Source organism: Carassius carassius, chromosome 22 (genome assembly GCF_963082965.1).
Source record: "Carassius carassius chromosome 22, fCarCar2.1, whole genome shotgun sequence".
NCBI classification, from domain to species: Eukaryota; Metazoa; Chordata; class Actinopteri; order Cypriniformes; family Cyprinidae; genus Carassius; species Carassius carassius.
The window spans coordinates 28,640,913-28,665,036 of NC_081776.1; the positions used below are offsets into that span (position 1 = coordinate 28,640,913).

A 24,124-nucleotide genomic window follows, 5' to 3' on the forward strand; every position below is an offset into this window, starting at 1 on the left:
TTAAAGCTTCCCAAGCATCAAAGAAGTGCTGAACCAAATGGGAGAGGCAAGTTCAAATGCAACGCTCTAAGGCGAAGGGAGCACTGCCTGAGACAGTGTTACACAAGAAGATTCTTGCAAATGCCACCTATACTTCCCACTCGATGCGTCAGCAAGAAGGGATATCCAGGTGACCAGGAAGCACCTCAGGGTAACCTGGCCGGACATCCAGGAAATTCTTGCAGTGCCGGGGACTGATGATAAATTAGGATCCTGCAGAAGCCTATGACCTGGCTGCATTCTCCAGGCAGCATGAAGCCGGAACCAGGCCTATCGTACCAGCTGGACATAATATCATCGAGTGAAGTAACACTGCAAGTCGAGCACCCAGTTTCTGAATCCAGCCCAGGTGCATGCTCCAGAGAACCTACCCTAGAAGGGACAGAAACCCACAGGTCCCGGAAGTACACTGCAAAGGAATCTCACAGAAGGATTATACACACCAGCAAATTAACAAACACACACACACACATATATCCTCTATGTTTCTTTCACACATATATTCTGTCTGTTTCCTGCGCTGGAGCCCCGCTCAAGAGGAGACTGTAATATAGGAAGTTCCCTTGTCTGGATCACATCCAGTAGGTTTTTCCTTGCCTCTCTTCCTTTGACCTGCGATTCCTCCTACTCCTATCCACAGGTAGGGGAGGAGAGAGAGCCGTGACACTAGCCTCATACCGAGACGGACCAGGACCCCTATGTTGTCCGGGCTCAGAGCTGAAAGTTTCTGAAGAATTGAAGGCTGAAACCATCTTCGCACATCACCTCAATGTTGCATACTCATACTCTGGAATCGATGGATGCGCAAGGAAACAGCCACTTTCATTCCTTCTCGATCTCTGTATGGAGATCAAGAAGAAATGGAAGGCTCACCTGAGCTGATAGGCTATGTCCAGAAAGATAACACTCACTGAGACGACCTCGCGGCCTCACCTTCTTAGCACGCTTCCATTGCAAGTCCAGCCTTGCCGTGGTGTGATTCATAACCTCCCAACAGCTCATCATACACAGGGCAGGAAGATTGAGATGGCTCAGCTTTAGCTTTCTTCGCCCTTCCTCAGACATCTACTGCTCTTACTGGACTGTATCCAGCAGAGCACTTGCCTCCGGATCAGAAAATGTTAGAAAAATAACAATTCTCCAGTGGCTTTCTCTCGTCCAAGCTGATGAGCACGGAAGGGAAAGCCCTTCTCTAAATTCATTGGCCAGATCTACCTTTGATCCTCTCGAGCTCATTCTCCTCCGTGCTTTGGCAGCGATGGGTTTCTGAAGCCACGGGAACCTCGAAAAGAGAGACAAATGAGAGCTGACCTTTTTTTTAGGAAACAAAATGAAAAAATGCTCATAATGCACATAAATTGCCCCCTCAAGGACATCACGTGTGTGCTCTTAGTCCAAACAAACAATGCAGAGATTGTGTTTCATGGGGCGTCAAAGTAAAGATCGTTCTTACCATGTTTAGAATGCACGCTTCAAACAAAACGGTCTGTGAAGATGAAGAAGAGAACGATGTCACACCATCCTTTGCGAGAACATTTGGGCAGCGTTATGCAGATCTTCCCACATTGTGATGTAGACATGTGGGGGTGTGTTAGAACAAGGCATGTTTGAAGGGCGGTGATCAGTCTTAAATTTATAAAGAATATCTTTTTGGTTTTGAGGCTTTAGTCTTTGCAACTTCAGGGATCTTTTCTATTCACAAACAGCTTGTAACACTCCAAAGAGATAGGAAAACGTAGAAAACAAATTGTGTCATATGACCCCTTTAAATAGGCTTTTGAAATGCTGCTCCTTTCAGCACCAGTCTGAAAAATGATCCTAATAAAGGAACAGGTGTGGCACTTTTTTCCTTTGGGCCAGTTTTTGAAAATGCAAATACTGTGTGTGTAAAGAAATAAATATATAAATATATTATATTTATATTTTTAATGTGGAAACCCACCACTGTCCATTCAAAGCATGTTCGAATTTGTAAAGCAACTTCTGAGTTGAACAGTGTTTCCTGACAATCAACCTTTTATTTGAAGTGACTGAATATCCGCAGATGAGAGTTTAGATGACTGTCTGTCATTCTTCTCATTCTCATGTCTCTTCCTGGTAGAAGTGAAATAAATTTCAGAGCTGCTGTTCAACACAACACTTCAGAGGAAGACAAAGCGGAGGCACAAACACTGAGGTGAGTGTTTCATCTTTCTCTAGTTGTTTTCATGTACAAGTGTCATCTTATGATGTATCATTGGTCACTTTGTGCTTCTTTATTGCTGTGCTGAAGTTGTTTTGATGGTTTTATTTAAAGCTCTTCATGTTGTGATCAAACAGATGATCAAGTGTGTCTTTGTCAGTGATTCACAGAAAGCTGCAGATTCTGATACTGTTGTCACATGGTGAGAAATCACCATTTATCATTTTTTCATCAGTGTTTGTGATTTTCAAACAGTATTTGTTATACGCTTTTAACTCTTTGAGAGAGAAACTATCACTCAGCATCAGCAGATGGTTTAGATGAAATATTATAGTAAACTCTATAACAGATTCGTTCAATGAAATTAGCAGCATTTCTACTTCATTAACACTTTTACTTAGGTTCACTGTACAGGCACAAACCCAATTCTATTTTATACCCCTACTCCTCCGCGTACCCTTTCCCCTTGTCCCTTGATAACAGAGTGTCAAGGGGTAGGGGAGAAAATATTCCCCTAAGGATTGGGACACCACTACTATGCCGTCCCACAACATCATTCGTTGTGTAGCTCTTTCAATACACACATATACTGGTGTGCTGGTGTGCATTAGAGCCTTTAATAATCGTTCTGTATTAATGAGCTGCTTACTGACGCCTGTTTCACATATAATCCGTCTGCAGTGCGTATGTAGTCCGTGTGTGTTGCGTATGTGGTGCTGAAGCAGCACGGACTCATTGTGCTTTCACACAGGACGCATTTGCAGTCTGCTACTGATCCGCGGCTGTTTAAGCCACAAAACACAACATTTGTCCATTATTTTGATATCAAATCATGAAAAAAAAAAAAAAAATCGAAAAGCTTTTCAGCATTGTGATACTCTTTCATCACAGTACAGTAACAATTTTTCATAGACATATTTAAATTCAAACATAAACAACTTATTACTCATGCATTTGACTGCTAGGTTTTTATAATAAGTTGCTGAAACAAGCTGCAACACATTTAAACACAACATTAGCCTACTTTTCTTGTTAGGCTATCACTAACATTTAAAATTAAAACTCACCACTGACAGAAACAGTCGACTCTCGTGCCTTTTGCATTTAAATCTTTATTACACGCAATCCAACGGGTCTTAAATAACTTTGTTTTTCTTCCTCTATAAAAGTGCATATATAATGTTGCCTTGTTTCTGTAAAGTTGCTCTTGTTCTTGTTTTAAATCTAGCCAAAACCCATGTGTTGCGTGTGAAACACAGTAGGCTTTAATTAGTATACATTTATTGTGAAATGACTGCATTTCAGTGTCAATCCTTGTTCATTTTTAACGCGAACAATGCGCTCTCACTTTAATTCAGCACATGTAGCACAGCAAAAATAGACTCGGTACGTAAACGATCGCTGCACTGCTGCAGACGCACTGCTCCTGGAACGCACTGACGGACCACAGCCGCGTGCAGTGTGAACGCTGGAATCCGTTAACATGGGTGCGTAAAAAAATACGCAACACATACGCACCACAGACGGAGTATTTGTGAAACGGGCGTGACACACACATATCGGAAATCGCACATTGCACATATCCAGGAGAAATTAAACTTGTCAACGCTGCCCCGTGACTTTTATTAAATACAGTTTAAATACTGAATCGCTACATTATATTTTCCAGCATCGAGAGGATACAATCGCTGTTTTTAAGTAAACTCACTCTAAAAAGATAAACGCACAGACGCGAATACACGCAACTTCCATTTCTCTTTCTTTCTCTCTCTCTGGAATAGGCAATATTTGAGAAAATGGTTTAGTGATTTCTAATTATTGGGGGGATTAGCCCCCATCAATGTCTACGGCAATTATCGCCCTGATCAGGCATATGCTGTGGCACTATCATGCAGTCTGAAATGATATGACGTTAGCAAATATTAGCGGTAATATTATAATTTTTTGCAAACATTTCTGTGAGTAACAGGACCGTTAATATGAACTTAATTGAATGTAACATAAAACAAATGATTACTTTTCGTTAAAAACTTTATTTATGCCAAAAAAGCTTACATTTATGTCTTTTTGTTCACTGTAGCAGCCATGTTGCCGAGATAATTCATACCCCTTCGTTTGAAGAGTGGTCCAGAAAAATCTTCGTTTGAAGGGCTATCTGGCCCTTCCCCTTACCCCTTCCCCTCCAACCAAAAGAGAATCGAGACAGGGGAAGGGCTAAGGGGTAGAATTGGGATTGGGCCTAAGTGTTAAACAGCAGACTTACAGAAATACAAGTAACTCCCAAATATAGAAAACTCCCAAAAAGTGTTCATAAATTAATATAGTTTGTTCACTTTTGAATTTTGATCTTGGAAAACTAGAGCTGAATAGCTTTATACCATAATAAATTTCTTCCCCCACAAATAAAGTGAATAGTAATATCAGAAGTAGTAAGAACATATTAATGGATCATTTCTGCTCATTCTTTCTGTTTCACTGTGTTGAGCTGTAAAATAATAATAAAATATATAGAAAAATACATTGTCTGATTAATGTTCAGTGTTTGAAGCGTCTCTCTTCTTTCTTATATTTTACATTTAAAATGTAATATTAGGATTCTAATATTATTTTATTATTCATTTATTTTTTCCTTAAAAAAAAAAAAGAAAACAAACTTTTCAGCAATAATGTTAAATTGATAAGATTTCTATATTTTGAATAATAATCTGCCAGGATTCACCAATCAATCCTGAAAAAATATCATAGAAAAATATTAAGCAGCACAGCTGTTTCCAAAGAAGACTGGAGTAATGATGCTGAGAATTCAGCTTTGCATCTCAGAAATAAATATAATATACTAAAATAGAAAACCCTTATTTGCCTATTTGTTTGATGACGCTAACAAGGAGCGTGGAATGATGGGATTTGTTGTCTTCTACACAACCGCTGACGGTCATCAATCAGATGGAAAGGTAAATCATGGATTTAACACGAGTTCAATGATTTGCGCGAGTAGATTACATACAAAGTCAATGCAAAGACGCGATCAGACTATGAATCAGAAGCGTTCCTGTGCGGGTCTAGAGACGCGATTCCCCGTGTTTGGCGTGTATGCCCCATAATACTAATCTTGGTGATCGTTATAATAGCATACGTTTTCTGTAAAGATGCGAATCAAAACAACTCACTGTTGAGTAAAACACAAGCGAGATCGGCATCTCTTTTCTAGTTGAAGTTTGTCACATTTGGCCACAACACTGTTGTCATGTGGTTTCTACGTCAGTAAAGGCGGTTACAAAGGGTAACTAACGTCATTGACAGGCGCCTGCACTGCCCCGTGTCACTGTTTAGAATGGGAATTTTCTCATGATTTACAAGTAGTTGAAAACATTAGAGATCTTGTTAGTGATCAGGTGTACAAAATATATAACACTAGCCTAGTGCTTTTTGGATATTTTACTGCAAATATCTTACAAATTGTACCTTTAATCTATTTTATATAGTCTATTGTTAATTCTACAGTAGGGTATTCAATAAAGCAATCATTTAAATTAGTTAAGTTGTTTATTTGCTTCACTTAGGCACTATATTTTTATTATTAAATGTATCTATCTTATCTCTTATTAAAATAATACTTATGTGTCTGACTGTACACCTTAACCGTAATAAACAAATCGCTAACACTTTTAAATAAGGTTCATTAGTTGACTACATTAATTAACATTAACTAATAATGATCTGCACTTATACAGGAATTGTTCATCTTTATTCATGTTAATTTCCACATTTAGTAATACTTTATTAAAATCTTGTTAATATTAGTTAATGCACTGTGAACTAACATGAGAACATTTATATTAACTAACATTAACAAAGATTAATAAATACTGTAACAAATGTATTTCTTACTCATTGTTAGTTCATGTTAATTAATATACTAATGTTAAATAAATGAACCATATTATAAAGTGTATGAATGTTGTTCTCCCGAGGCATACTGTGGCACATCTGACAAGCCACCAAGCGCAACAGAGAACACTCGCCGACAAATTGTGCTTGATACTCATTTCCGCGGACACTTTCCAGCCAAGTATTTGATTCCTCCCACTTTCGTAGGTACTTTTGCATCCGCTTTCATTTCAGCGCTGGACACGGGGAGGTATCTGGAGCAGCCTCCGCCATTCTTTCAAATCGACTCTCTGCCAAGAGACCCGCCCTCCTCTGACTCTGATTGGCCGTGAACCTGAAACAAACCAATCAATCCAACAATAGCAGCGAGCATTACCCAATCAGGGGTAGAATAGGACGAGTCTTCACAGAATGCCGGTGGGATGATCTGCATGAGATGTTGCATTGAAGACAACTCCGAAAATACGGGACAAACCCCGTCCCGTATTGATTCAAAACGGGACGCGCTATTCTATTCTCAAATACGGGACGACGGGTGGCAACCCTAGCCATAGAGAACCTGACTTCTGAAGTTATTGATATTCTTCATATTCTGTGTAGTCAGTTCACAGTAGTGATAAAAAATGTATATTCTCCGGCAAAAGTGATTTATACCCTTTATTGGCATTTGTATCTTTTTTTTTTTTTTTGGGAAGTGTGCATTACATTTTGCGTTAAATTAAATATATATATATATATTAGTTAATTAATAGGGTGAATTAGAATAATAAGACATTCGGGGCTGTTACCAAACCAATAAAATCATTATAAACAAAATTTATCTTTGCAATGCAGAGGAAACAAGCTGCATCTGACGAGGCATTTAGATGTATTTACACGCTGTTTAATGCAGGACATGAATCTTTTAGCCTGCAGTCACAAATTCAGAAATAATGTTTTGATATTTTAATCCAAAAATGTTGAATAGCCTACTGAAAATAAGAAAAAAAAAGTTAAAGGTACTTTTAATGTTAAAAACTGCCAGTAGGTGGCAGCAAGTTACTTTTAATAAGGGAGTCATTGAGCACCTAAACAGTTGATAAATTAAGGAGCGAAACACTGTCATGTTGCTCAGTTTGTAATGAGCTATTTTTTATTGGTGAAATTGCAAAAATGGCCAATATGTTATCTTAAACAGAAGTCTGTTAATATTAACTCATTGTTTATTTAACTGTTGTATAAAATCAATATCACGTGTGATTTTTGCGGGAGAGAAAAAAAATGTCACTCTTTGTGTGATATTAAATAAGTGTAGGCTATAGGCCAGTGGCATAGCGTCTGGGCATTCAGGGTTCAATTTGAGGAGATGGCGAGTCAGGATCGTCAAATTCATCTTTGTCACATTTAGAAAACACTAATATATTAACAAATAATTATAAATATCCCATCACAATTTTTATTTTATGTTTTTTACTTTTTTTTTTGTTTTGGCTGCTGTGCAAAAATTGTGTTTGCATTTTGTACAAATAGCCTACAGCTATGGAAGCATATGGGTAGCAATATTCAATTTGGAATGTAATACGCAAAATGACAATGCAATATGTAAAATGGCAATGCATTTCTGTATTTACATTTACATTTTCCAATACATTTGTGCAACGTTTGGTGCAAAATGACAATGAAAATTAAATTACATAATTTTAATTTGCCATTTCACACACTAGTTTTAATATGTAAAATAAATACTAATTTTACCGCTTTATAAATTGCAAAATTAAAATGTATTACAGAAATTATTAGATATGTATAACATGTTCAAGCAAAGACTGTGGCAAAATTATCATTCAAATGCTATTTTTCTTAATTGCATTAACACTCACAGTCAAGACACTTACGATTGCATTTTCATTCAATGTCCCGAAATGAATGTAGCAAAATTCAAAGTGCACATTGAAAATGCATTCCAAGCCGATCACGTCTCCGCCCCCTCACGAAGGTCAAGAGACTCAAGACTCAAGAGGATTCAAGTGAGAGAACATGGACAAGACAGTTGGTCTGTGTACATTTTGATCATTTCGGTTTATGGCTTCAATATTTCATTCACACTTGTGTGCGGAGCTGAAATGCTGCTTTCATCTGATTGGTCGAATCGCTCCACCTTCAACTCGGTCTTTTCATTCTTTCAGACAGAATAAGAGTCAATAAGAGTGCGGCACTGTAATGTCTGAAACCACCACTCACTGTTAATTAGCAAAATATTTGAATCAGATGTAGCTGGGCACATAATTCGTGCTGCTGCAACTTGCAAATAATTTCTAGGTTGCAGTATTGTATGAATATTGTCCCACTGATAAATACAGTGCAAATAGTTCTGTCTCTTTGGATAAAAGTGAAGTGGAAATAAAAATCAATAATAGACTGAACAGTTCCATGTCTGTAACTTTTACCACTCTCATCTTTTAAGTCATAAGGCACTAGGTATGTGTGTGTGACATTAATAAATAATTGTGAAAATTAATGTAGTTACATTTCTTAAATAAATTAGTAATATTAGTTTTATGACATACTAAATTGAATGATTTTTCTCTTTTTAGTCTTCTTTGTTGGGCTTGAGATATGTTACACATATCTAATCATTTCTGTAACACATTTTCATTTTAATTTTGCAACTTATAAAGCCTTAAAATTAGTATTAATTTTACATATTATAACTAGTGTATGAAATGGCAAATGAAAATTATGTAATTTAATTTTCATTTTGCACCAAACGTTGCACAAATGTATTGGAAAATGTAAATGTAAATACAGAAATGCATTGCTATTTTACATATTGCATTGTCATTTTGCATATTACATTCCAAATTGAATATTGCTACCCATATACTTCCATATACAGCGGCACTAGTGCCACTTTTTTTTTTTAATCTGATTGATCAATTTCACAAACATTTTTTTTACATGCATTCAAATATTCATGTTTATTTCTTGCTGCAAAGATTAAAGATGAAAATGTCATTGATTCATCCTGACGAATTATCTCACTACAAATGAAAGAGCGTACACTTTTATTCTATATATTTTATCATAAAATTGAAGATAGGCACTTATAGTAACAAAGCACAAAGCTGTGATTTTTGGGTGGCTTGCATGAATGGACTTGAAAATTTAAAATGTTTTTTCCAAGCATTTATACCATTAATAAAACGGCTTGTGAAGCACGATCCACATAACATTATATACTTCAGAAAATAAATTAATAAATAAATTACATATTGGCCCAGGGCTGACTAGCTACACCACTGACATAGGCCTAGATTTTCTGTCCACAAATCTTTAATTTTTCAAGAATTGTTAATGCATTTTATTTTACTGAATCATGCCGTGAAAGAACACACTGTAAATGAGCACAGTCAGTAAAAATACATAAAAAATAAGTTTCAAATATTATAGTTTAATTAAAAATCAGGACTCCCAAAGTAAGTAAATATTTTTGGTGGAGTTATGGGAGGTCCAGGATCCCCCCCCCAGCTATCTAGGTCTGTTGTTTCTCTTCCTTCTTTAAAAATATGTAGGCTACTATAGATCTCTTCTATAATAAGTGTGTATTAACAAATTTATTTCTAAAGAATTTAAACATCGCTATTATCACAGGAGATTATCAGTGATATTTTCTAAAGGAGAAGTTGAACCCTCACTTATGTTCAGGGTTTATCCTGTTAGTGATTTTATTCAGAAAAGATTTCATTTTTAAGTGGACCCATGTGGTTTTTATTATTCTGTCCCTGAAACATTTGATCACCTATTCTTTTACTGAAAGTTTACTTCTAAATTCTGGTTTGATATTCATAGTTGGTTATCAGTACAAATGGAAACAATTCCTCTGTTTGTTTTGCAAGATATCTTCTGTGATTAAAAGTGTGATTTAAATTCCCTTTTTTATTTTTGGATGTTGTCAATGTCGTTTTATTTTTGGGTAAATATCATATTCATACATGCAAGTGGTTAAGAAAAAATAAGCCATCCTTTGTTTCTGAGCTATAAGTAGTCTACTTTAAAAAACTAAATAGAAAGTCTGACTAAATCTCAAAATATTTATTATTTTAATTCATTTTTATTTGATGTCTTTTTGTACAATGGCATAAAGTTTTTTTTTTTTTTATTTGTCTAACTTAGTATTTACCATTTGGAATAAAAAGCTATAGGCTACATAATAGAGAATGAATATGAATAATAAAGCATGAGTACGTTTCTGGAATGTGCTGGAAACAATTGCAGCAGACCCAGACGTGACTTTCAGGCAGGCAAACTGTAAATGTGACAGACGCAGACGTCATGTTCAGCAGACGTAGACATCATGTTCAACAGATGCAGACATTCACGTTCAGTGAGACTAGTGCACGTTACAACGTCATATTAAAGAGTCCATCCGAGTGCCATAAAATTCTGCCTTCGGATGCAGCACTCCAAGGCAGGAAGGCATCAAGGCATGTTTGAATTCAAATTCTGCTTTACTTCCTGTCTCCAGAGGTATCTCCTTCTGATTAAATTTTGAAGGCAGCATAGATGTATCGTCCCTGTGCATTTCACGAGTTCAATATTATAGTAATTAAATGTTAGTTAACACAAACTCATTATATTTTGTTGTAGATCATTAAAACATTATGCTGCCTCAGAAGTCTTTCCGAAATCACTTTCATGAGGTGCCTTCGTGCAAAAACACTGCCTGCAAAGTCATTGTCTCATACGGCAGCAAGTCAGCTGCCTAAGTTTTCAGATGCAGCCTGTGTGAAAAAGGCATTGCGCCGGGTTCACACTTCAAGCATGAGTGGTGCGTGAGCGTAACTACAGCATCACTGCAGCTGTGGATGTGCCAGAGTTTTCACACTGGAATAGAGGCTGACATTCCCACAGGTCATGGGAATCCCGTGGGAATCCCGCGGAATTGGGAACAAAATCACTATTAATCACGGGATTGGAAAGGGACAGGAAAAAATGTCAGCAGGAGCGGGTGGGACCGGGAATACACTTTGATCCCCAACTTTATACACAAATATAGGCTACCTTTTATATAGATAAACTATAAACTAGGGGTGTGCAATATGACGATTTTTGATCGTGGACGATAAAAATGTCTCCACGATCTGCTTTTGAAGAAATATCGTAGTATCGTGCTGCAGCGCACATTCTATCAACTGCAGTTTTGGCACCTCCATCACATACTGAACAACACCACATCATTCACAGCAGTGTTAACTCAGTGCTAGAGCTACTCTCTCATTTACATGTGCTTTTAAATGTTTAATTTGCGCGCTGCTTTGACCTGTCCTTTTTCTGAGCGCCGCATTCACCCGACCAGAGTATGTGAGTGGAGCAAAGTATCTGAGTGGAGCAATTTTTTTCCCCAATTGTTTTGTGGGATTGGGATGGGACAGGATTTTATTTTTGCAGGAGTGAGACAGGACATATTTGAAAATCCACTCCCGTGTTACCCTCTACACTGGAAGTGCTTGTACAGCATCACAGCAGCTGCTGTTATTATGATAAAGATATTTAAGTCCAAACATAAAATCAAAAATAAATGTATTAAAAAAAATGTTAATGTAGGATATGAGTTTAGAAACATAGTGTAGCTAAAGAAACAAGTCTACCAATGCTTCTCTTTGTGGAGGTGCACGATCTGAAAACACAGACATACAGTACTTTACAAGTAAGCTAGAGTTAAGCGATCTCCATTCGAGGTATTTTTCTTTAATGCAGGTGTCATTCAGTCTGTTTTCCCTGTAAGTTTAAAAGAGAAACAGTAATGCAATTTGGAATTACTGTTAGGAATTTCTCTGTTATAATATTTGAGAGTAGGTTTTTGTTACACCAGTTTTCATAACGTGGACAGGGTGAGTGCAGATCTAAGTCTTAGGTGTTTATTTTGCCTCTCATTGATATCCTGTTACAAATCTGTACACTAAGGTTATATCAGTAAAGTTTTTATGCACATGCAAGCTAGGCGGTTGCCTAGGGCACCACCAGCTGGAGGGGTTGCCAATGAGCACACTTTCGGGCACTTAATTTTAGCAGGGTTGTGATTAAGAGTGGCATGGTCACCCTGAAATATGTTTGCCGCCCCCACTGGATCCCCCAAAATTATCAGGCTACAGTACTGTCAATGCCTGTATGCCACTGGATCGGAGCGCTGTCAATTGCTGCCTGATTGTTGTTGCATGCAAAGTTAATATTTGAAGCGCAGCACTCAACAACACAATTAGGATCAATGGACTCTGTCAGTGCTTTGGCAAAGTAACAATTTTTTGTAATACAAAAGCTGAAATGCTAATTTAAAATATTGGTACAGTAAAAAGTGCACAAAATGTGTTTTTTTTTTAGGCAGTATTTGTGGCAGTCGAGAAACCATGTTGAGAAATTGTGAATTTTTTCTGCAAATGCATTTTTAAAGAATCAGTGTGTCATGTATTATTCCCATATTAAAGGAATACTCCACCCCAAAATGAAATTTTTGTCATTATTCACTTACTCCCATGTTGTTCCAAACCCATAAAAAATTAGTTCGTCTTCGTAAAAAAATGTAAGATAATTTGGATGAAAACAGGGAGGCTTGTGACTGTCCCATATACTGCCAAGTAAAATACATGGTCATGGTCCAGAAAAGTATGAAAGGCATCGTCAGAATAGCCCATCTACCATCAGTGGTTCAACCATAACATTATAAATTGACAACAATACTTTTTGTATGTGAATAAAACAAAAATAATGACTTTATTCAATGTAGGCACATGTAGGCATTTCGAAATCCAAATGTAATGAAATAAATGTATGTATGATGACAATTTCTTAGGTACTAGGCATTGTTACATGCATTATACAGGCATTTAGTGGCTACACAATGGTATTACGGATGATAAACTGTGCAAAATTTTTATCTTAACAGTAAATTTACAAATAATGCGTTCAGCCTTGTGGAACTCCCAATGCACTTAATCTCCACAAATTAGTTTCATTACTGTGACAAGCAATTTGAAACTGAAACAAGAAACTGGTGTCTGAACATTTTATATATATATATATATATATATATATAGGGATTTCACCTAGGTATCAAAATGGTTGGAAATGACCCTGCGTTAGATGCATACGAGTCAATATACTATTGATTTGTGCTTATTGGTGAAAGAGCAACTTCTGATGAAATGTAAAAATAAATCCCCCAAAGGACAACAGTAATTGCAATTAAAATTTAGCAAAATAATATTTTTTATCATTAACCATTATACAGTAAGACAAAAATATGACAAAGTACAATAAAATTCTCACACATTTAGTCGACTAAAACTTGACTAAAACAAAAACAGTTTGGCTGATAGCAAGTTGACTAAATATGATAAAAACTAAAAGTTATATTTGATACAAAATTAAGATAGCTTAAAATTAAATTAAATTAAAAATAGCTGACCAAATTAACACTAGTTCAGATGAGTTTTTGCAGTCTTGCAAATCCTCTCATCATAAAAAGCAAAGTGCAGATGTATGTATAATGCAAGTAGGAGATTAATTCATCAAAAAGTGTATAGACAGCATTACTGATTAGAAGTTGAGTTTTTTGAGAGTGCTTGATGTACCACATATTCAGTTTTTTGCTTCGGAGCCGAGCAGTTCTATTGTTCTGCTCCTGATCTCCTGCTTCAAGTCTGCAGAATGAGTCAAGCACGCTCTTCAAAGCCTCTCGTGTTGGTGGTATGACGCTTCAGTGGTGTGTATTGCAGGCAGCCATCTCTCCTGTGCGTTTCAGCACACTAAAAGAACATTTACAGGTGGAATGACTTTTTAATGATGCATCTTTTTAAAGATGCCTTTCCATCCATAAGTTTCTGGATGCAGTTGTTACCTGGCACCAGGTGATGGTCACAATTGCTGCCTCACGTGTCTGAGCATTAAGCACACCGAGGTGGCTTTTGCTGACAAATCATGCTTCCATTTTGGGAGGATGACCATCTTGGAGTTGCATCAGACCATCAGACTCTGTTTCCTGTGAAGAGGCGGAGTGCCCGTGCTGATGCCTGGATATGGGTTTCCTCCTGGAGGCAGCCAGGGGCACCCTATTTCTGTCACCGGTCGGACTGGTCTTACGGTGAGGGTGAGGAATTCCCCTTTGAGAGGAAACCCTCTGTCCACTGGCACTTTGAAACCAGTGAATCAAATGAGTGAGTCATTGAGTCATTAATTCAACTGATTGTGTTATCATGCTGGTATCTTAAGGACCTAAAGTTTTTCATATTCTTCATAGTCTGTGTTGTGGTCAGATAGAAATCAATATTTTCCATTAAATTTAAATAGACTTAGACATAGAAATAGAATTTACCTTTTTATGGGCATTTTAGCATTATAAAGCCATTTTTTATAAAGCCATCAAGTGTGCATTATATTTTTAGTCAAATTCTTACATTTAATCAGTGAATTAGAATAATAAGACATTTGGGCTGTTACCATGCAAATGAAATCGGTATATATGGCACCTCGCTGACAGATATTTGTAGAGCTGTGTGTTGGGCGACACCAACACGTTCGCTAGATTCTATAGTCTTAGCAATATTATCAAGCTGCAGACTCGGAGCCTGCTGCATCTACAGTCCCGCACCCAGAGTCCCGCATTCTTAGACCCCTCGTTTTTTGAGACAGCACCTCCTGCTGTTCAGAAGATCGTATAACACCCTTATCCAAATGCCATTGAAAACATCAGAATGCAATATTACGGTCTCTTTTTATTTAAAGTTATCCAAATAAATATTTGCGTTTCCTGCTTAATGCATGTGCCAAAAAAAATCAATGTGTTCTCAAACTAACTAATTACCCAGTATTTATTTTTTGAGCGTGGGTGTAATTGAAAGGAAATTACTGATGCAACCGATACAAATACAAATTGAACTATCATCTGAAAAATATTATGTGACATTACATTGCTACAATGTTTTAGTTTGTTTTTGTACAATGTTTCAAATTCCATTTTTTTTCTTTCAGCTCAACATATAATGGTCTAATTAACATTATACCATGCTAACATTACAAAACCTGTTTTTTGATATTTTGAATGTGAAGCAAAACTCAAATAATAGACAAAACACCAATAATGAACAATTCTGTACTTTATTTAACGATCACCTTAATCACTGTCATCTTGCTGTAAACAGGACAAAGCAAAGAAAAAGGGAAGAAAGAATTGTGTTAGTGACTTTATTTTCTTCTTTAATTGCAATTTAAAAAAACTCCTCATTTATAAGTTGCTTTGGATAAAAGCGTCTGCTAAATGAATAAATGTAAAATGTAATGTAAATGCATAAGGCAAAATAATTACTTTCTGGGAGGCAAATGTTGCTTCTTTTCTCATTCTTTTTGCAATCACCCGGTCAAATTCCTCAACTTCACTAAAATAAAAGATGAATGCCATTGTCAAAAATATTGTGTAATAATAATATTTTTTTTGCATATGCAAATTACAAGCATACCTAGGGTGATAAGTAGGGCCACGAAGGAACACCTCCTCAGCCTCCTGCCAGGATAATGCCTGCAGCTCACATAGGCCATGAATGATGGCCTGTCCATATAAATAAATACATTAATTAATTAATGTATAAAAATTTCAACTTATGGCAATATTAGAAACAATCCAATTGACAAACATGTGCGGGCCTACCTCAGGAAAAAGAAAACTACAAATGAACTCCACTTCATTTGTGAAGTTCAGTTGAGTTTTACAATTGTGTAGCAGAGCTTTGAGGTGTTCAAAAAGAATGGCACACTGCTGCTCACTGTCCATGAAGATTGGCACACGTGGCTTTAGGGGGAACCACTTTGATGGTTTCCCATTGAGAACATCCTGCGGGCAAACAAAAAGTGTTGTTTTATATATACACAAGCCATCAATGAATAATTGGCATAACCATTAAAAATATAGCTAAAGAGCATATTGGATAATCAATTGACAATGTTGTAATTGACAATGATCACAGCCCTGGGTGAGTCATTTAGGAATGCTAATCTTTAAATGGTGAAAAATGAGCATTTCAGTACCACTAAATGCTGCTCTGTTCCCTTTGAAGACACAATGCAGTCCACCAGTGCTTCTTCAGTTCTTGTCCGATCTTGGACTGCTTGGACGTGCTGTGGGACATCTTGTGTGGTGCTTCTGCTTCTTTTTAGCCTATACAGAGGTTGAGTTTTTGCCTCCAATAAGCATTTTGCCTCGTCTGTCCAGAAGGCAAACCTGTGCCCATAGCTTGCAAACAATAATAAATAAAAAATTATAGGAATAATAATAAAAAGAAAAGAATAGAAATTGTCGCTTAAGAGAGTTATTAAGGGTGTTTAGTTACTCATGCTAAATAAAATGTTGTATTGAAAAAATATTCAAAAGTAAATTAATTTAAATAAATTTAACTCATATATGGGACCTCTCAATAATATTTTACCAAAATGTACAATACTTTTTGACATACCCGTCAATTTGAAATCGTTCCATTAGCATAAGGTACCACCATTTTCTAATCATGGGCATGTCAACCTGAAAGAAATGCCCAGTTAAAGGTCATACTGTTTTCTACTTTTACCAAATAAACTTAAAGTAAATAAAATAAACATAAATTTCCTTTTTTTAACTTACCTCTTGGAAATCGAACTCGATGTCACAGACCATTGAGAGGGTGTACTGAAATACAGGAGACAAGCTGTTGTTAACACTGTTCACTAGACCTTACTTATAAACAAATGAAAGACCCTACCATCAGCACAAAAACACCACAGTCATTCCCTCTTGTCTGACGTGGCAAAGCCTATGATTGAGAAAATGAGAAAGTCAGTTTAGAAATTAATAATAGATAAAAGGTACGGATGCAAAATAATAATTTGTGCAGTAGAATTATCACCGAAAAATCCTTTCCAGTCATTTCTGTCCAGATCCCTGGATCAATTTGGTTGGCAATTTGTCTGTAGACAAAAAAACATGAATATGACTGATCAAATTTAAATGACAGCTCATCTGTAACCTGAGAACAGTGTCAGACACACCATGCAAAACAGGCTAAATGAACGTAGCCAAAACATGCAAGAAATGGCTAGGAGAACATAGCCAAAAATTTGAGTTAAGGCAATAGAACATGGCCTTTAAACTTTGAACAAAGCTAATTGTATAGTAGAACAAAAGCTAGAAATGGCTAAAGGAACATAGCCAAAATTAGAGCCTGAAACTGCATGTCTAAATTCATAGGTGGACCTAAAAATTGGTCTGTATTCCACATCTCCAAAGCCGGATTCGTGCTCTGCATACTGAGAGTCTAAAAAGACTATCTCCCTTCGAAGTGGCCTCATAATCTATAATGTGTTAAGGTGTAACAAGATTTATTTCTAAAGTTCTTGGAAGAAGCATTGATGATAAGTTTAGTTTTAGAAACACAACAATTACGCTGTAATCAACATATCTATGAGACACTCAATATCTAGTAAGAAATAATTCCTTACACAGACAATGTAATGGTCAGGGCCATTAGCTTTTGTCCATGCTGGAAAGACTATCAAGTCTTTCATATCTGCATCCTCCTAAAATTGATTTCAGAAATTATGAAATTTTTTAAATAAGAATTTATGCCTTTTTATAGTTTTTACCTCCCACTCACTATATACACTCACCGGTAATGCTGTAACAATGTTTGGGGTTTCCTTCCAAGTAGGAACAACATAAAAGCTCTCTATGCATATATCTTTGCCCTATGGAAAAAGAAAGCAAGCAAAAATGTAGGTTAATTCAGACACATGTATACTCTTTGAGAGTTTACATTGTAATATTTTATATACATACAATATTCCGAGCCATTTCAATAATAAGCTGCATGCAGGCGTTTCCAATCTGCAATAAATAATTAAATTAGTCACTCATTAGTGAATGTTTAAATACAAATATAGCTTTCCAAATGCAGACTGCTTACGTGTGAATCCATATCCCTCAGCAAACCCAAGCTCCAAAACTCCTCTCTAATGAGACACAATTTCCCCTCCTTGACAATAATTTCAGCTCCAGGCCGTTTGACATCCAGCACGTAATCAAGCTATAAAAAAAAATTTAAATAGTCAAACAATAGTGCTTGACTGCAAATGCATGCACATTAAATTTCAACAATAATTTTACCAGTTTTTCTTGCACTGGATGCCAGTCCCTTTCCCATGGCTTTACTGGTGAAAAGTATTCCAACAGGGTTGTTGGTCCCAAAGCAGCGGCTTCTGGTGATGCAGTCTCACTCACTGTAGGGATGGCAATGGTTGCTGTAATGGCTGGTGATGCAGTCTCACTCACTGCAGGGATGGCAATGGTTGCTGGTGTTGCTGAGGGTTTTACAATGGTGTCTGTCACTTCTTCTGAAAGTAAGGTAAAAAAACAAACAAGCTTAGAAATCATAAACTTTGTGTAGCTCCACCTGAGGGAGGGGACTGGACACAACAATTTACTTACCTACTGACACATCCATGGATTCATCAGATGTTATGTTCTACAAAAACATAAATGAACAGATCAGTCCAATGAGTAATAAAGTGTTACATTCATAACAAAAGTTCACAAGTACAGTGAAAAATTACCCAAAACAGCCTGGCTGTGGACATTCATTAGAATGTTTGTCTGAAACTCCTTTTTCATGTGCTTAAGTCGTTCTTCATTTTTGCGAATATTGTAATGGTGAATTATGTTTCGCATGAGAAACACATGAGTCGACGACAAAGCCATGTTTAGGAAGTAGTTGTTTTTTTTTAGTTTTGCAAATAACTGTTCCACGACTTGGCTGTTAACTTTTCCAGCCAGTTGCGGGACCAGGCGAAGCTTCCGCAGTGAATCTCGAGCGTCCTTTGTGTTGTCCTCATGGAACCGGTCATACAGAACATAATGTTCTGCTGAACCAGTTATAGGGTGGCCATCAGGGTCAGGATTTTCCTTTTTGCATGTCAGCCAGGGTAGTGACACCTTTACGTTTCCAGCTTTGGCTTTCGCAATGTTTTCTGCTGTTGGGTCCATTAACCTCCCTTCAAATGGTCTGAAGGATATTGTTTGTGGTTGTCTTAGGTTAGTGTGGGTTGACAGTCCATGTGCAAAGTCGTAGATGACAATGTTCGGCATATGCTTCCATGAAAGAAGCATGTCCGCAAAATCACGCGGGCTCTCTGCTCGGATGTTGCATTTCAAACTGTAGACAATGCCACACGGACACATAATCACGGCCCAACCACCTAAAACGCAAATACATAAAAGAAAAGCAGATTTTTAGAAACTGTAATCCTTTGTATACTTCATGCAAGACCTAATCATGTTATCAATGACACATTGTATATTTTAGAGTTACTGCTATTACTGTTCTCATTTGCAATATTGAGGTTTACCTGAGGCAGCCCAAATTTTCTCAAAAACTTTGTCATATGCCTCACGTGACTTCATTTCTTGCGAAAGTCTTAAAAGGAGGTCAGTTCGAGATCCAGTGGCATCCAAACCACACTCTCTGCATAAATTTCTAATCACCTGCACCTATTAAAGAAAATGTGTGTCAGTGAATCCCTTAACCCTTAATAGGACAACATAAAATTATGACAACATTGAATAGAGATTTTACCTTCTGTTTGCAGAGCTCATCTCTCAGACGATCCTCTGAGACAGTTATCTCAGAGACCTCTGCTGCTTTTGCTGGACGGATCTTCTCAAATTCTGTGTTAAGAACACAGTCTGAGCGGCGTGTATTTCTCCCTATCCAGGGTGCCCAAAAGTGAAAACTTGGAGGAACACTGAATGGATTGTTTTTTGACCTTTGGGAAACAAAACATGTCAGTATATCATAGAAATCAGCATTTTACCTTTTGTCTTATCTTATTAAATACAAATCTACATAGGTGTAACATTTAATAATTGCTGGTGGATTTGCTTTCTTACTTAAAACAAATCCACGGGCAATTCTTTCCTCTGTCAGTACCTTCCAAAACTGTTCTGAATCCACATCTCCATTAAAATCTTCTGGAGGTTGTGCAAGGTCACTCACTAAAGGAAATGAAGGAAAATGTTAATAAACCATGGTCTACCTTTGTGCAATCCATAAACTAAAAGGGTTTTTTACCTGACAGATGAAAAGATGCCTTCTTGTGAAGGTCCATTATGACCACAGGCGGATGGTCACCACAGGTCACACAAGAATACTGATATTCATGGTCTGTTAGAGCTTCAAAATGAAGATAACCATGCAAAACTGTATCGGCTGAGGGGAACTGGACACCTGTAGTTAACTCCAAATACTCAACTATTCTGCTGACTGCAGTGTGGACCTATGATATAGAAATGGCACTCTTAATTACTGCTATTCATTAAAATAATAAAAACAACTTTAAAGAATAAAGAAAAAATATACGCATCACCTGCAACAGGTTTCTAATAGTGAGGCAGAGAGGTAGATCAAGAAGGACATGGTCATTGAAATTATGTAGACCTTCACTCCACTCTTGGTACCGGTACAGTGCTCCACACTGAGGACAGTATTTGTAGTATGTAGAAATATCTGCAGACACAAAAGGTGTAAAAAAAAGGAGTGGCTCAGTTCAAAACACAACATTATCAGAAGTACAAAATCACAACCATAAAAATAAATAATAATCCACCTTGGACAATTCCTGAGGTTGTAAGAATTTTAGCCTTTTGAGTAATACAGATCGGGTCACTGAGGACCATGCGGTTTGGACAGTGGTAGCACAATGTCTCCTCAGGAATTAGGTGTCGTGGAAATTCCTTATCCACTGAAGAAAGTCTCAAATGGTTGGGAATAGTAGAAGGTATCTTTTTGTTCATTAAGATGTATTGTACCATGCCTTGTATTGCTGGAGCATCCTTTGGTGGGTAGGTGTTTTTTTCACCCATATGAGTTCCATCACTTTCCTCCATTGCTGTCACCTGAAACTCCTCACCGCTCCTTTCAGTGCTCCGGACCTTCCGAAAGAGTTCTGCATTGGTTTGGAATAAGTGCCATTTTGCGATGTATTTATGCGTGCATGATCTCTGTGTTTTTGCACAAGGACAGTGCCATGAATTTTTTTTTGTATCATAAGACACCATGACTCTGCCTAGTCTGCTGTAATATGAAATAGTTGGCTCATGAACCGATATAAATTTTTTAGATGGAGGGGCTCCAATCTTTGACAGAACTGAAAGTGGTGCATTATTTTCTTTGGCTAGGGTTTGACGATCAACACACAGTTTAATTTTGTCCTTCCCAAACCATTTGCTTTTCACCATTTCTTTAAGACTATCTTCTCTGAGTGAGGGTGAGGTTAAAAAGGTTTTGCAGTATGAAACTGACCGGAGATGTACACACTGGTATGACTGCAGTCCACTTCTCCATATTAGCTTGGCACTCACTAAATTCACAAGAAACATGATGTTGTTCCCCCCATATTTTAATTTGAACATGGAGTGGAGTAGAAGCCCCATGAATACTTTTGTGGACTGCATACAGTCCATTCTGGGGATCTATGCATTCACTTTTGAGATGGGATGAGGATGAAATGTCCATCAATTTTGCTGTGTGTCTTCGTTCAATGTGCCTTTTTAAAAAAATTTTGTAAAATGTCAAATTACATTTGGGGCATTTCTGCAATACTTTTGGACCCACACGGATGCCAGTTTTGTGACTGGCCTGACAATGGCAGCGGTGGTTGGCACAGAGGTGGCAGCGATGGCTGTGGTGGATGGCGCAGCAGTGGGAGGCACAGAGATGGCAGCAGAGGGCGGCATAACAGTAGGTGGCACAATCATAGATGGCACAGAGGTGGCAGCAATGGCTGTGGTGGATGGCGCAGCAGTGGGAGGCACAGAGATGGGAGCCACAGTGCTGGGCGGCACAGAGATGGCAGCAGAGGGTGGCATAACAGTAGGTGGCACAATGATAGATGGCACAGAGGTGGCAGCGATGGCTGTGGTAGCTGGAACAGCAATGGCAGTAGCTTGTGCAACACCAGTTGCCACAGCAGTGGGTGTGCTGTTACAGGCATCAGTGGCACTTGCTCTCTTAACATGCTTGTGTTTGCAGGATCCTAAATGTGTGATAAAATCTGGCTTTCTTAAAATTGTGGACTGACAGTACAAGCAATGGTTATGTTGCTGGGTTCGGCAGGGGCGACCGCATCGATGTATGGTGTACCCTGGAATACAACAGTCACACACAGTCTTATGATCTTTCAAAAAGCAAAAAAAAAAAAAAAAGATGTTTACCTTCATGTTGCACTGCTCTGTTGAAGTGTCCCTTAATATGTTTCTGAACTTTGGACAACTTTGTCGGTTGGAAATATATCGGGACGCAGAATGGGCAGTGAAAATCACTGCAGCATTTATTACATTTCTGTATTTCTGGAAGTGAATTCCCCGTTTGAATTGTTATATCCATCTTCAAAAAAAAAGAGAGTCAAACTCAAATTCAAAATTTAAGACCACCCCACAGAGCCCATACAGTCAAATTTCAGTCAAAACAAATTAAAACAAGGAACCCCCAAAAAAGGCCAAATGACACATTCTAACTCACATGTTAATACCATATTAACCTGGTTAATACATAGTGAAGGCATAGCAAATTTGATTATTAGGCAACTGTAGCCTATGAGTTGTAAATGGCTGGCAACAACTTCATATCACAGTAAAATTAATATTGATCCATTTTAATACTTACGTTTAAGAACTAATTTAAGTAGTCTACATTAATTATATAAAGTAAAATAATTACTCTAGCATTAATTAATTCAATTTATAGTTTTAGGAGAAAAGTTCCGATAATTAAAAAAAGATAAATCTGATTAAATAATTAATGACGACATTCTTTGATATTAACACACTTAATGTATTTAATTGGTCTACTTTAATGTCAACTAAATTTTTTACAATGGCTTGTCTACAAAAAGTCCAAGGTTAAAGGCTAACGTTAGCTATCAAAATATTTTCGGGGAAAAAAGGCAAAAAAACATACATTAACGGCTCAAACTTTGTTACAAACTATCATTACAAATATTAAATAGACTGTTCATATGTTGGTGTATCGATGAGCTATAAAGCAGTTTGATTAAAAAAGAAATCATTGAATAAAATTGACGATACTCACCGTGTTTCGGTTCTTCACGTGTTTATCCATGTGTTTATCCGATCCAATTTGATAGGTGGCGCTGTCTCGAAAAACGAGGGGTCTGAGAATGCGGGACTCTGGGTGCGGGACTGTAGATGCAGCAGGCTCCGAGTCTGCAGCTTCATACTACTCAGTCTTAGTGTGCAGCCGGTATCCTCCTGTGTTCTTACCTCATATGGGTAGAAGCACTGCTTAAACTGCTCCAGAGACTCCATACAATAGATCCTGCTGAGCTCCTCCATCCCCTCGGGAGCCAGATGTGCCAGGCCCTCACTTTATGAGTCTGCGAGAACCGGTAAAGGGCTGGGTTCTATATGTAGAGGCCTTAGTTGATCTTATATGTGTTAAAGTCCACGGTATGTAAAGCCTGTTTTTCCTCAGGCAGACTTCTGCCAATTCTAAGAAGTTTACAATCACCTCCAATCTTCCATATGCACCTAACGGTTACATTCGTGAACATGATTCAGAAATCTCTGGATGATGAAAACGAAATTTCCCATCGTTCCACTCTCCTTCATAACATCAGCGAACGTTCTAAATCCCATATATGGAACCATACTCCCAAGGGCACGGACATAAGAATCCCATATGTGGGACCGTAATGTCACAATGTGATTCTGAAGACTTCAAGGCAGATTTCTTTGACCCTGGTAACACGTGATTGCTGAAATATGATTGGATAAAAGCCCTAAAATAAACATATACTACTGAAAACAGTACAACTAAGAGAAAATCTATTAAATTAATAGAATAAACTATTGGTATTAATTTAATATACATTAATGGAAAAATATATACGAGTGTTAGTTAATGATTCTGATAATGTTTAGGCCAGCAGAGAAGGCCTTTCTGGCCC

The 24,124-nt window shown here is 37.3% G+C and overlaps 3 protein-coding genes across 3 annotated transcripts in view; 1 reads left to right on the forward strand and 2 right to left on the reverse strand.

Moving 5' to 3' along the window:
• The window catches only part of LOC132099196 (tripartite motif-containing protein 16-like), a 332,267-nt gene that overhangs the window by 265,983 nt on the left and 42,160 nt on the right, over positions 1–24,124 (forward strand). The gene's annotated exons all lie outside the window — the stretch shown is intronic.
• On the reverse strand, positions 17,546–18,606 carry LOC132099272 (uncharacterized). The gene is made up of 6 exons (XM_059505707.1): positions 18,591–18,606; positions 18,270–18,496; positions 18,070–18,189; positions 17,943–17,990; positions 17,774–17,851; positions 17,546–17,683 (listed from the first exon to the last, which is right to left on the reverse strand). Exons 1-6 carry the CDS (start codon positions 18,604–18,606, stop codon positions 17,546–17,548), a joined length of 627 nt encoding a protein of 208 aa, XP_059361690.1.
• LOC132099273 (uncharacterized) lies at positions 18,693–21,044 on the reverse strand. Its single transcript, XM_059505709.1, has 7 exons — positions 20,765–21,044; positions 20,525–20,664; positions 20,230–20,434; positions 20,028–20,153; positions 19,735–19,925; positions 19,508–19,649; positions 18,693–19,357 (listed from the first exon to the last, which is right to left on the reverse strand). Exons 1-7 carry the CDS (start codon positions 21,042–21,044, stop codon positions 18,693–18,695), a joined length of 1,749 nt encoding a protein of 582 aa, XP_059361692.1.